Source organism: Choloepus didactylus, chromosome 12 (genome assembly GCF_015220235.1).
Source record: "Choloepus didactylus isolate mChoDid1 chromosome 12, mChoDid1.pri, whole genome shotgun sequence".
Lineage (NCBI taxonomy): Eukaryota > Metazoa > Chordata > Mammalia > Pilosa > Megalonychidae > Choloepus > Choloepus didactylus.
The window spans coordinates 33,370,626-33,386,076 of NC_051318.1; the positions used below are offsets into that span (position 1 = coordinate 33,370,626).

Genomic DNA, 15,451 nt, shown 5'->3' on the forward strand with positions numbered 1-15,451 from the left:
TTAACATTTACCTCCAACTAGGTTTCAAGTATTTTGATTAGACTACCTACCTACTTCATCCATGTGGCATTAACAAAATATACAAAACCCAGTACACTCTGAATACAACTATAAAATCAAATACCTAGTCTAAGCCTATACCAAGAAGGAAAAGAAAGAGCTTTAGGCTTTCCACATGTTATTTAAACTTACTAAGACAGGAAAGGCTTCAGTCAGTGTTCCTTTCTCTGGAAGGGAACAAAATTTATAGAACTCATGGCTTCGATATGCTCTTTGTTTCACAAGCTGTACTGCATGAAGAACAAATTTGGCTGACACCTCAGAAGAACATGAACACACTGTAATTTCTACGAGAAGGGAAGAAACAAAGTTTTAAAACCGATGATAATCAGACTTAAAAATGTTTTTAATAATGTCTACTTTTTTTAGGGAATAATAAATCAAGAATAAAATGATACATTCAAATGAAATCTGCTTATTTCCTTATAAACAAATAATTTAGAAAATATTAATAAAGCTGAAGGGGACAAGATTTAGGTGTGGTTAGTCAATCAGCATTAAAATGGACAACCACTATGCTGCAAACATCATGAAACAGCAAGCTGTCTATAGATGCAAACACAATTTCCCTAATTAGGTAGATTTAAGAATCCCTCTCACCTCTGTCTCTAAGCTCAAACTTTCCTTCTCTTTTTAGCTAAAAACCAAATGAGTTCCAATAAAGAGGATTATAATTTTGGAAACCTCTATTTGTTCTCATATCTAAATTCCATTAGTATTTACTTCTACAACTTCACTGATAACTTTTCCTAGGTTCTCCCTCTTGCTCTATTTGCAACCTGCTTACTTCTAGAAAGTATTACCATCAGAACTACACAAGCTTAGCTTTACTTGTTGGCAGAGATGGAAGTAGGACAAAATCCTTTTGAAGCAACATCAGCAGCTGATCTAAAGAATTCTTGTTCTAATTTGAGGGAACTAAAGCAAATCTCAATTCTCTGTTCTCTAAGGACAAGTTGGCATTTTAGCTTTCTGAAACTAAAAATTGCTAAGAATTAAAAATCTAGTATTATGACAGTATTTCTAATTATTGGAAATAAGAATTATCTATAGTAAAATTTCTAATCTAAGACTGCTAAATATTTCTGAACTACTTCCATCCTGAATCATCATATAAATTCTTATAAAAAAACTAGTATTTTTTAATATTAATCTAAGCAAATCATAAGGGTATTATGATTACTGAAATTTACCACTAAATAACTATCAGATTTAATGTTAATTAACCATAGATTTTAATTCTTTATTATGATTAGTGTACATTTTACCAAAGCCATTGTGTTGTACAACTATAAGGGGCACTATGTGATTGGTACTCCAGAGTTGCTCAACACAGCAGGTGGCTCTAACCCCTAGAAGGATTATCATGTGTATAAATGTGATCGCAATATGGATGTGCTATGTATCAGGCACTTTATAAAATATCTAATACTTATGGTAACCTGAAAACAATATTTGTAATTGAAACAGTTCAAACAAATAGTTACTGAATCCAGACTTGTCTATCTCCAAAGCCTTTGCCCTTTCCACTACTCCATGTCATCATCTTCTCACCCAGGTTCCCTTAATTGCAAAATAAGAGGTTTGGACTAGATTCTCGAAGGCACCACCCATGAGGAAAAGCCTCTGGAAGCAGGGTCCTTCTTTATCAGCCCTTTGAAAAGGGCCTGGCACATAGATGGCACCTAAAAAGATTTCCAGTGAATAAGTCTAGTGTAACTTCTGATTATCCTCAGAAGGATATGAATACTGCAATAGCTCCATTGTTATCCATTGTCCAAATTAAAAGGCTATGCAGTACCCTGTTAATTAGTTGCTTTAACTCCCAGCTTTTGCTACTTACTAGTTCACCCTTACCAGTTATATAAAGCAAGGGGAGCCTTACAGAATTTCAGCTATACTTAGGCTGGAGTACAGGCCTTGTATTTCCTATGCTATCCAATGATAGCCAGATGGACTGCAAATAGATGACCAGAAGATGGTATGGGAAACTACAGCACTTACCAAATGAGCTCTCACACAATATGATTATATTATTTCATTCAGAATAAGCTCTCAGAACAGACACACCTGTATTTACATACAAATATAAAAACACACCCCTAAGTTAACTATAAACCATTTTTAACAATGACACTTAACTATCTCATAGGATTCTGATGGACACTAGTTGAGACAATCTACACCAAGCATCTAGCAGAGTGTCCAAACACAGTAAGTATTCAATAAGGGCTGGCTACTAATTTAAACTGGGTGTCATGTGATTGCCTATATTTGTTTCCTTCCATCAATCCTGTACCGATTTCTGAATTGTTTAATTACTTAGGAAACATAATTTGTGAAGGAAAAAATGGTAAATACACAAGCCCTACATAAAAGAATGTGACTATTCTCATAGGACTGTTACATATAATGCAATAGCACTGTCTTTAGCAATCACTCATCTACAAAATTTCAAAATAAAAACTTATAAACTGCCAATTTATTTTCTGAGCTACAATGATCAGAGCTCTATTTCTCAAATTTGAAAAAGTATGAAATTTGAGGTTTAAGCAACAACTGGGTTGTTTAAATTGATTTGTAGTTTTGTTTTGTTTTAAATCATTGACATGAAAGGCATTATTCAAAACTAAGTTATAACTTTGAACACATTAAAACATATTAAGGTGGCTTAGAAAATTTGATGTATGAGCCAAAACAAAATAGTACTCAACCTTAAAAAGTTATTGTACCTAAAACAAGAGTGGGAGATCTTAAAAAATTACTGTATCTAACAGCAAATCTAGGGTGCCTGACATATAAAGTATTATTATGAGGAAAGTATGTATTACTTATATATATAATTAACATAGTCATAATCCTAATGGCACAGAATGTATATAAAGATAAGTGATTAAGACAAAACTTTAAGTTTACTTACCAGCCCATGTTGCACCCTCAGGAACCTCAATAAAATGCCTTCGAATTTGACCAGGTTTAAAATGTACATCTGTAAAGGCTAGATCATAATGTGATGATTCATTTACTCTGAAAATAAATAATAAATTATTAAAAAATGAGGTACTCTTGTAAAACTAGGCTTTGTACACAATAAGTCCACTGGTACGCTAGATTTTGGTGAACAAATGAAAGAGGATAGTTCATTAGAAATAAACACTTAGTGAAACCTCGAGTCGTCAATGATGGTGACTAAATGTACAAATATAAAAATGTTTACATGTGGGAGAACAAATGAATGTGAACCTTGCAAGGTGTTGAAATTGGGGAAAAATATAATCAAAGCAAACTGGTGTCTATGGTTAACAGTAACATTGTAATGCTCCCATTAAATGTAACGAAGGCAACATACCAAAGCTAAATGTCTATGAGGGGGATATAGGGAGGAGTATGGGATTCTTGGGAGTGGTGGTGTTGTCTGACCTTATTATTATATTGCATGGCATTTTAATTTTCTAAAAAATCTTTTTTATTATTCTTTTTTGAATTAATGAATAAGTTCAAGTGCTGATTGTGGTGATGAATGCACAACTATATGATGATACTGTGCACAACTGATTGTACACTGGATGATTTTACAGTGTGTGAAGATATCTCTATAAATTGCAAGGAAAAATATAAACAGAGGGATACAAGTGCTGGAGAAAACATGGAGAGAGGGATGTTGCCTATTTACTGTTGGTGGGGAAGTAGAATAGTGTAGCCTATCTGGAGGACAGTGCAGTGGTTCCACAAGAAGCTAAGTATGCGGGTGCCATAATGTCCTGCAACTTTATTATGGTGTATATACTTGGAAGATCTGAGAGCAGGGACATGAATGAACATTTGCACACTGGTGTTTATGGCGGCAGTATTCACGATTTGCAATGGATGGAGGTGGCCTAAGGGTACATCAACTGATGAACAGAATGGTGAACTGTGGCGTATGCATACAACAGAATATTGAGCAACTACAAGGAATGAAGCTGTGAGGCATGGAACTAGGTGAATGGATCTTGAGGACAGCATTTTGAGTGGAGTATGCCAGAAATGAAAAGATAAACATTGTAATTCCTCACTAATATGGACTAACTATAATGTGTAAACTCTGAGAATTGAATCTTAGAACACAGCTTATCAAGGGAATGCTTACTGTAATGATCCCTAGACTGTAAGCTATTAGAGCAACCACATCTATTTCTAAGTTGTAATGGTTATCTCTAAATTCTGAGATGCTGAGCTCTTTGTGTATGATCTGGTTGGTCTCTAGAACTTTGGGTATCTGCGTGACACCTGAAACACAGAGCTAGAGCTCAGCAGCTATGAATGTCAGTATTACCTCATACAGCAACTTCATGCTGGTTTGGATGTATTATGTCCCCCCAAATGCCATGTATGTTGACGCACTCTTGTGAGGGGAGATGTATTAGTGTTGATTAGGTTCGAATCCTTTGATTGAAGGTTTCCATAGAAATATGACTCAATCAACTGTGGGTGAGAACTTTGACTGGATAATTACAATGGAGGTGTGATCAGGGTGGGTCTTAATTTAATCACTAGAGTCATACAAAAAGAGTTCACAGACAGAAAGTGCTGACAGCAGCTAAGAGTTAGATTTTAGAAAGCAACTGAGAGTGACATTTTGGAGCTGCAGCCAAGAGAGGCATTTGGAAGATGGTCATTGAAAGTAGACTTTTGCCACTCCAGAGTTTGCGTGGGAGAAACTGAGAATACCCCCAGATGCCTAGAGTGAAACATCCTGGGAGAAAGCCATTTTGAAATGCAACCTAGGAGCAGACAGACACCAGCCACATGCCTTTGGAGCTAACAGAGTTTTTCCAGACGCCAATGGCCTTTCTTCAGTGAAGGCACCCTACTGCTGATGCCTTTGTTTGAACATTTTCATGGCCTTAAGACTGTAACTTTGTAGCCAAATAAACCCCCTTTATAAAAGCCAATCCATTTCTGGTATTTTGCATAATGGAAGCATTAGCAAACCAGAACAGAATTCAATCAGAGATATGAGTGACGTGGATCTGGTTTGGACAAAAGCAAATCAGGCCAAAGGGTAAAGGACAATATTTACTCGTTTTTAAACTTCAACTTCTGTATGAGATCAAGGGAAAACATGTCTATTTGGTGCAGGATCTCCATTTTATGCAGCACACTAAACAATTTAACTTGTACAGTCAGTTTATTGAAACACCATAATTACATGGAACTTTGAATACAAAGTGAGATCTGGTAGGCTTGTACAGGTTAGTGTGAAATCCTAATAAATCCCAAAGTAATTTGGGCAGAGAATAAAAATATATTTGCAGGCCCCCCTGAGGAACTGGGAAAAAGGAAAAAATGTTGGACTTCCCTACCTGGGTTATTACTGATACTCTCACAAACATTGAGGACTAACAGTTTAGTAAGAGGAGCCCTCAATATTGGGGCTTGCCCTTATGAAGCTTGTTAATGCAAAGGAGAGGCTAAGCCTACTTATAATTGGGCCTAAGAGTCTCCACCACAGAACCTCTTTGTTGCTCAGATGTGGCCCTCTCTATCTAAGCCCACACGGCAGGTGAACTCACTGCCCTCCCCCTTATGTGGGACATGACTCCCAGGGGTATAAATCTCCCAGGCAACGTAGTATATGGCTCCTGGAGACAAGCCTGGACCCAGCATCATGGGGTTGAGAAAATCTTCTTGACCAAAAGGGGGAAGTGAAATGAAACAAAATAAAGTTTCAGTGGCTGAGAGATTTCAAATGGAGTCAAGCGGTCATTCTGGAGGGCATTCTTACGTGCTATATAGATATCTCTTTTCAGTTTTTAGTGTACTGAAATAGCTAGAAGGAAATCCCTGAAACCGTCGAACTGCAACCCTGTAGCCTTGCCTCTTGAAGATGACTGTATAACTTTGTAGCTTACATGGTGTGACTGTGTGATTGTGAAAAACTTGTGGCTCACACTCCCTTTAGATGAGCAGAAAAATGGAGACAAAAACTAAATGAAAAAATAGGGGGAATGAGGGGTGGATGGAATGTTTTAGATGTTCTTTTTTACTTTTTTTTTTTTTTTTTGGAGTAAAGAAAATGTTCAAAAATTGATTGTGGTGATGAAAGCACAACTATATGATGGTACTGTGTTCACTGTGGATGATTGCAGGGTATGTGACTATAGCTCAATAAAACTGTATTTAAAAAAAATAAAAAAAAAAAAAAACAACTATGGCAAATAACATAACCAGTAAAAACTATAGATAATTAAAAATAATGTCTAATTAAAAAAAAAAAAGAAGTAAACACAGGAACTTAAAAGCTGGTTATATGACAGCATGCACAATATTATCCCACTTTTGCAACCTGTTAGAAGTAATTTCTGCATCGTAGAGATGATTTTTTCTTATATTTTTGTCTATTTTGTAATTTGACTGTAATATATACAAATATACACACAATTAAAAAGTGCTCTCTTTTTTTATTGAAGAAATTCTACAACATTCGTAGTTTTCTAATTACCAGAATCCGGACTACAGTGACTCCTAACTATTAAAATCAAAGGTAATGTTTTGGGACATTGATACTATCTTATAGCTATGAAAATGGTATTAAATTTAACATCCTCTGGAGGTTCAAAATGCTCCCAAGCCATAATGAAATGGTAAAGAGCAAAGACAAACTACTTTCATAGTATTTTTGTAAGAAGTTAATGAAAACTAAAGGTCAAATTTAAAATTACACATTACAGAAGCCTAAAGTCTGTTCCAGGGACAAACTAGTTGACAAGACAAACACCTAAATGAGTGCCTATTATATAGATAAGGCACTGCACTAGGAGCTTAGAGCTGCATCAAGTAATAAGATACGGCCCTTTGCCCTAGACAATCTTGTGGGGAGAGAAAAATGATCAGAGGCGTTTAACATAGTATACTCTGGATAGATAAGAAGTGCTAAGGGAAAATTGATGAAGAGTACTTGGTTTACTCAAAAGGGACCAGGGAAAGCTTCCTGAGGGAGATGATACATAAGCTGATTCCTGATGGTCTTACATATTTCTTATCTTGTCTAAGTTTCTATTGGACTTCTAGGGAATATATGACTGTGAATTTCATTGTTCTGCAATTGTTCCACTGGCAGTGTATGTCACTTATCTGTTCAATTTCATCATATTTCTTATGGGGGACCTGTTGCACATTCAATATTTACCTGACTTAACTAACTAAATAGAAACTGTTAATTTAAAAATTTACACTCATTTCTAGTGCTCTCATAACCTCACTTTCATCCTTTCATTCACCAATTTGCTTTGCTTTGTATACACTGTAAAACAGTGTTCATGTATAAAAAAAAGTATGGTAGTGTCCCTATGCCTGTAGTGACTCAGAATCAAATGGGATAAATTTAAAAAGAAAACTACAACACACTGATTAAAGCCTCTACCAGAGGCATGTAAAAATTTCCATGAAACATAAAAAAGGGACTCATTCAATCCAGGGATGACCAGGAATGAGCCTGGTCATTAAGTTAGAGACAAGAAAGGCATCAGCTGTGCAAATGCACATTATCCTGAAAGAACCTATGGTGTCAGAATCAGTGAGTTTGTTTAAATGTGTAAGACGGTGTACAGAATGATGGGACACACTGGCTAAGGCTAGATTATCAAGGATCATTATCTGCTATTTAAAGGAGCTTGGACTTGATCCTTGAAGGTTCCACCAATATATTTTAGGCATAAAGTAGTATGATCAGATTTGTTCCCTAGTTGCAGAGCAGAAGACAAGATGGAGAGGTAAGAATTTGGAAATAGTAGGTGACTAGAAAGTCTAGGATATAAGAGAAAATAGTAATCCTTTATTTCTCTTACACATAGTTGTAACGGAACAAAAAGGAATGGTAGAAAATGATGAAGTTATATTGTTGAATACTGCAAAGGGACTGGGCAAGATGAAGTCTAAAATATCCTCTGAATTGGGCAATTAGGAGGTCATCTGTAACCCTGGTAAAAAGCAGTTTCATTGGAATGGCAGGAGTAGATAACAGAATTGCAACCAGTTATTCTCACAATTAATGACCAACAGGGTGACTGACCACATGCCACCTCAAACTATCTGGGAACAGAACTAAGACTGAATCCAGGTTACCTGGTTCTGGCCTACAATCCTTTAAAAGTCCATAGTACTACCACAGATAGCCATTAATGGAACAGTAAACTGTTAATAACCTGCTACTTACTTTGCTGCTATCACTGCAGTTATTGGAACTCTGAACAGAGGACCTGCATTAGGAGATGCTATATCATAGCCACATACCTTGAAAAAAGAGTAAGTTTCAGCATCAGTAAATAAATCTAAAAAAAAAAAAGCATAATCTATTCACAGAATTAATCTAATCTTAAAATGTAAGGGTCCTAAACACAGACTGACATCAGGTCACATAACAGCAATGAGCCTGAACAAATACATGTATACAACCCTTGACTAATTCAGATTAATGAAGAAATGGGACTACCACATCAAGTACAAAATATTCAAAGAAATGCATTTTAATCACTCTCAACTGAAAATAAACTCAAACTAAGTATTGTAAACAACTTGTAAGCAGAGATATAGTTATGATACCATTCTATGTTTAAACTACCATTTAACAGAGTTTTTCTTCATTAAAGTGTTAAAAGATAACTGCAGCCCCAGCTTAGCTGAATCAAAACAGATTCCAAATTAGAGGGAGACCTAACTGAAGAGGTTTTGCCTACTACTTCTTTCCCTTTCTTCTCTTAACACTGGACATAACATGATATTCTTCAAAGTATCTTATTGCTTACGTGGATAGACACACCAGAAGAGCAGTAAAATCAGGCAAGTGTAAAAGTCTAGTTATTTCATAACAAGAAAGCAATACACTGTAAATATGCTTGGGATAGTTTATTTTAATTGGTAAATATTTTGAAGAGTAAAGAAAATAAAAATTAAGATAAACTAATACCTCCGTATAATGTAATCCTTCTCTTAAGCCCCGGGGATCCACACGTATGTTTATATGTCTACATTGATTCATGAGTTCCAAGTGGCTGGGGCACTGAACCCAAGATGAATTTGAAGTTAAAGCTAAGTGAAGCTGAAGGGATATTTTTTCAGAGTTTTCTGGCATTAAAAAGACCAAAAATTAAAGATTAGCATTTTTTTTTCCTTTATTTCCATTTTAAAAAGTTCTCTCTTCTCTCAAGAAAAATGAACAACTTGGTTTGGTCTCAGTTGTAAAGTACACTAGATACAGGCCTTCAAAATGAAGCTTAAATAAAATAGTCCTGGCAATCCTCCTTACATTTTAGTACACTCACAACTCATACTTTCGCTAAACACTGCTACAATCTTAACCTAAGAAGTTTTATTTAGATACGTTTCATCCTGAAGGTAACAGTTTTTGGCTGAAATGAAGACTGCCAAACAGTGACAACTATTTTGTTTACATCTAATTGAACTGCAGTTCTCCCTAGCTGCTTCTACTTCCCACTCTTCAACCAAAAGCTTTTTCTTATACCCAAGTGGTAAAAGTGGGAAAGAAAATGAATTTGATGTACCATCCACAATTTAATAAGGTTCTAGGTCACCAAAGGCCCAGTCTACTGTCTTTTTCTCAGTAGTCAAGGTGTTAACTGAACTGCCATTGTATTGGTACTCCTAATTTCTCTCACATTTTCCCCAAAGTCTATAGGATTTAAAGTAATAATACTATCAATTCATGTTTTTCTTCAGAACATTAGTTCAAAACAGCATTTCTCTGTTATGATCCTATTCATTCAAACCATAAATTCAAATCCTTCAGCTTATCATCAGTTTATTACCTACCTGTATTCTCTGGAAATACAGGTTCAATGCCAACGCCATGATCTGAAGGTGCAGCCACCTGAATAGGATCTCGGAGGTAGATGCCACGGTTATTTCCAACAGTAACAGTGAAACCTAATTTATTAGCAAATGATGTATTCTGAACAAGGTAGTCATAGGCTTTATCAACCTAATTAAAAGATTATAAACAGTAAGGTATAAATGGTTGGGTCAAGAAAAACTTTCGTTGCAAATTATCAATTTAATTTTAGTTGTAGCAAAGCACAAGCAAAATTTTAGTTTCTATATTCATCTGTTGAACTGAATGGTCAAGCCAATTAAGATGGCAATTCTAGTTTTTAGACAAAATAGTTCAGTGTACTACTATTGGACTCATCATCCATTCTCCCTATTCACACTACTACTCTCAAGTGACAAATCTAGGAACTGATTTATATGCCATTGTGGTTTTACCAGTTTTTAACCCTCTATCTCTTTATATTTGAATTTCCAAACTCTACATATCCTGTTATAATACATTTATCTTAACCACAAAATTGTCATATCCATTTTGCTTAAAATTGAGAGATAGTACTATGGCCATATAATCCAGAATTTCGATAAACTGCATCATTGTTATAACTGGAAATAACATCCAATAATGAATAAGATACCATCTTAATGGTTTATAGCCCATTTTTCATACAAACAACAATACCTGGATAATACCATGTCCTTGAGCAAATACTTCTATATTATCAGCCTTCACTGCAGTGTTTTCTAGAGCTCTTCTGACGGAATGAACTGTGTAGTCAACATTATTAGCTTTCAGACCTAAATTTTTTTTTTAAAAGGCAAAAAAGTGGTGTTAAAGATCTTACTACTTGAAACCCTGTTTTCCACACCAAGTCTAGTTGGCATGTAGATTCTCTGGCTTAGGGTCTTCAGTTTTAACACTCAATTTTCGATCTTTTTTCTTCTTTACTGAACTAAACAATGACTCAAACTGCATCACACAAAAACTTTATTCAACAAAAGTTACTGTATAATGGCATTAATGCAGACCATGCAGAGGTGATAAAAATATATAAAGCAGCTAGGTGTTCAGGGAATGGTAGGAACTATGACAAAATAGGCTGTTGCCTAAAACCATCCAAATAACATTTTCTTTAAAACACTGCTGGTTGAACAACATGGTTGCTGATAGTGGTTTTCAACCGGCTGTTTTTTAAAAACACTAGGGTAACTTAAAACAAGCAAACAAACATGATGCTGAGGCCTCATCGCAGACTGATTAAATCAGAATCTTTGAGGGTTGGATCCTAGGCATTGGTGTTTAGTAAAAGCATCTCCATTTCACACCCACTAGAATGGCTACTATTTAAAAAAGAACAAGAAAATAAGTGTTGGAGGGGATGCGCAGAAATAGGAACACTCATTTATTATTGATGGGAATGTAAAGTGGTGCAGCTGCTGCAGAAAAGTTTGGTGGGTCCTCAGGAAGTTAAGTTTGGAAGTACCATATGACTCAGTAATCCCACTTCTAGGTACATACCTAAAAGCTTTGAAAGCACAAACTCAAACAGATATTTGCACACTGATGTTCACAGCAGCATTATTCAGAACCGCCAAAAGATGGAAGCAACCCAAGTGCCCATCAACGGGTAAATGGATAAACAAATGTGGTTCATACCACAAAGGAATACTATTAAGCCATAAAAAGGTATGAAGTTCTGATAGATGTGGCAACAAGGATGATCTCGGAAGTCATCATGTTGAGTGAAATAAACCAGACACAAAAAGACAAACATTGCATTATAATTATAAAATAACTATAATATGCAAACTCATAGACAGAAACTCGAATACAGGTTACTTAGGGTCCAGGGTGTCAGTAGGGAATGGTAGTTTCTGCATGGGGTGATGGAAAATTTTGATAATGGACAGTGGTGCTTGTAGTATAAGATTGTGAATGTAATTAACACCACTGAATTATACGTTTGCATGTGGTTAAAAGCGGAAATTTTAAATTGCGTAACTATTACTAGAATAAAACAAACCCATAGGACCATACAACACAGAGAACCCTAATGTAAACTATGGACTCTAGTTAATAGTATAATTACAATAATTAATTTAATTAATATTAATTTAATATTAATAATAAATAATAATAATTTATAGTATAAAAACAATAATATTGCTTCATCAATTATAACAAAGGTACACACTAATGAAGAGTGAATAATAGGGAAAACTGTGTGGGTGAGGATTGGTATACGGGAACTCTGTATTTTCTGCAAACCTACAACGTTTCCTACAGAAAAAAAAAGCTTCTTAAGTGATTTTAGGATGCAGCCAAGTTGGGAACTATTTTTCTATAGGAAGGATATAGAGATAAACAAAAATTTGGAAGCCTTGTATTAATGTCTGTTGTTAAAAATAAAAGATAAGAGGCGGGGCAAGATGGCGGATTGGTGAGCTGTATGTTTTAGTTACTCCTCCAGGAAAGTAGGTAGAAAGCCAGGAACTGCGTGGACTGGATACCACAGAGCAATCTGACTTTGGGCATACTTCATACAACACTCATGAAAATGTGGAACTGCTGAGATCAGCGAAATCTGTAAGTTTTTGCGGCCAGGGGACCCGCGCCCCTCCCTGCCAGGCTCAGTCCCATGGGAGGAGGGGCCGTCAGCTCCGGGAAGGAGAAGGGAGAACTGCAGTGGCAGCCCTTATCGGAAACTCATTCTACTGATCCGAACTCCAACCATAGATAGACTGAGACCAGAAACCAGAGAATCTGAGAGCAGCCAGCCCAGCAGAGAGGAGACAGATATAGAAAAAAACAGCAGGAAAAACTCCAAAATAAAAGCGGAGGATTTTTGGAGTTCTGGTGAACATAGAAAGGGGAAGGGCAGAGCTCAGGCCCTCCGGCTCATATGCAAATCCCGAAGAAAAGCTGATCTCTCTGCCCTGTGGAACTTTCCTTAACGGCCCTAATTGCTTTGTCTCTTAGCATTTCAATAACCCATTAGATCTGTGAGGAGGGCCCTTTTTTTTTTTTCTTTAATCCTTTTTTCTTTTTCTAACACAATTACTCTAAGAAGCCCAGTACAGAAAGCTTCAAAGACTTGCAATTTGGGCAGGTCAAGACAAGAGCATAACTAAGAGAGCCCTGAGACAAAAGGCAATAATCCAGTGGCTGAGAAAATTCACTAAACAACACAACTTCCCAAGAAAAGGGGGGTGTCCGCTCACAGCCATCATCCTGGTGGACAGGAAACACTCCTGCCCATCGCCAGCCCCATAGCCCAGAGCTGCCCCACACAACCCAGTGTGACGGAAGTGCTTCAAATAACAGGCACACTCCACAAAACTGGGCGTGGACATTAACCTTTCCTGCAACCTCAGCTGATTGTCCCAGAGCTGGGAAGCTGGAGCAGTGTGAATTAACAAAGCCCCATTCAGCCATCATTTCAGCAGACTGGGAGACTCCCTACACAGCCCAGCAGCCCAGAACCGCCCTGGGGGGATGGCACTCACCTGTGACATAGCACAGGCATCCCTCAACAGAGGACCAGGGGGTGCACGGCCTGGAAGAGGGACCCACTTGCAAGTCTCAGGAGCCATACGCCAAAACCAAGGACTTGTGGGTCAGTGGCAGAGACAAACTGTGGCAGGACTGAACTGAAGGATTAGACTATTGCAGCAGCTTTAAAACTCCAGGATCACCAGGGAGATTTGATTGTTAGAGCCACCCCCCCTCCCTGACTGCCCAGAAACACGCCCCATATACAGGGCGGGCAACACCAACTACACACGCAAGCTTGGTACACCAATTGGACCCCACAAGACTCACTCCCCCACTCACCACAAAGGCACAGCAGGGGAGAACTGGCTTGTGGAGAACAGGCGGCTCGTGTACGCCACCTGCTGGTTAGTTAGAGAAAGTGTACTCCACGAAGCTGTAGATCTGATAAATTAGAGATAAGGAATTCAATTGGTCTACACATCCTAAAAGAACCCTATCAAGTTGAGCAAATGCCAAGAGGCCAAAAACAACAGAAAATTATCAAGCATATGAAAAAACCAGACGATATGGATAACCCAAGCCTAAGCACCCAAATCAAAAGATCAGAAGAGACACAGCACCTAGAGCAGCTACTCAAAGAACTAAAGATGAACAATGAGACCATAGTACAGAATACAAAGGATATCAAGAAGACCCTAGAAGAGCATAAAGAAGACATTGCAAGACTAAATAAAAAAATAGATGATCTTATGGAAATTAAAGAAACTGTTGACCAAATTAAAAAGATTCTGGACACTCATAGTACAAGACTAGAGGAAGTTGAACAACGAATCAGTGACCTGGAAGATGACAGAATGGAAAATGAAAGCATAAAAGAAAGAATGAGGAAAAAAATTGAAAAAATCGAAACGGACCTCAGGGATATGATAGATAATACAAAACGTCCTAATATAAGACTCCTTGGTGTTCCAGAAGGGGAAGAAAAGGGTAAAGGTCTAGGAAGAGTATTCAAAGAAACTGTTGGGGAAAACTTCCCAAATCTTCTAAACAACATAAATACACAAATCATAAATGCTCAGCGAACTCCAAATAGAATAAATCCAAATAAACCCACTCTGAGACGTATTCTGATCACACTGTCAAACACGGAGGAGAAGGAGCAAGTTCTGAAAGCAGCAAGAGAAAAGCAATTCACCACATACAAAGGAAACAGCATAAGACTAAGCAGTGACTACTCAGCAGCCACCATGGAGGCAAGAAGGCAGTGGCATGATATATTTAAAATTCTGAGTGAGAAAAATTTCCAACCAAGAATACTTTATCCAGCAAAGCTCTCCTTCAAATTTGAGGGAGAGCTTAAATTTTTCACAGACAAACAAATGCTGAGAGAATATGCTAACAAGAGACCTGCTCTACTGGAGATACTAAAGGGAGCCGTACAGACAGAGAAACAAAGAAAGGACAGAGACACTTGGAGAAAGGTTCAGTACTAAAGAGATTCGGTATGGGTACAATAAAGGATATTAATAGACAGAGGGGAAAAATATATATGACAAACATAAACCAAAGGATAAGATGGCTGATTCAAGAAATGCCTTCACGGGTATAATGTTGAAAGTAAATGGATTAAACTCCCCAATTAAAAGATATAGATTCGCAGAATGGATCAAAAAAAATGAAGCATCAATATTTTGCATACAAGAGACTCATCTTAGACACAGGGACACAAAGAAATTGAAAGTGAAAGGATGGAAAAAAATATTTCATGCAAGCTACAGCCAAAAGAAAGCAGGTGTAGCAATATTAATCTCAGATAAAGTAGACTTTAAATGCAGGGATCTTTTGAGAGACAAAGAAGGCCACTACATACTAATAAAAGGGGCAATTCAGAAAGAAGAAATAACAATCGTAAATGTCTATGCACCCAATCAAGGTGCCACAAAATACATGAGAGAAACACTGGCAAAACTAAAGGAAGCAATTGATGTTCCCACAATAATTGTGGGAGATTTCAACACATCACTCTCTCCTATAGATAGATCAACCAGACAGAGGACCAATAAGGAAATT

General features: G+C 37.0%; 1 protein-coding gene across 3 annotated transcripts in view; it reads right to left on the bottom strand.

Annotated features, from left to right (window-relative positions):
* TPP2 (tripeptidyl peptidase 2) overlaps window positions 1-15,451 on the bottom strand; it is a 115,381-nt gene that overhangs the window by 39,040 nt on the left and 60,890 nt on the right. For all 3 annotated transcript variants that reach the window (XM_037800115.1, XM_037800114.1, XM_037800116.1), the window contains exons 12-17: window positions 10,568-10,683; window positions 9,871-10,039; window positions 9,008-9,165; window positions 8,258-8,334; window positions 2,981-3,087; window positions 193-347 (exon numbers count right to left, since the gene is read on the bottom strand). In XM_037800115.1, coding sequence (XP_037656043.1) covers window positions 193-347; window positions 2,981-3,087; window positions 8,258-8,334; window positions 9,008-9,165; window positions 9,871-10,039; window positions 10,568-10,683 — 782 coding nt within the window. The remainder of the gene's footprint in view (window positions 1-192; window positions 348-2,980; window positions 3,088-8,257; window positions 8,335-9,007; window positions 9,166-9,870; window positions 10,040-10,567; window positions 10,684-15,451) is intronic.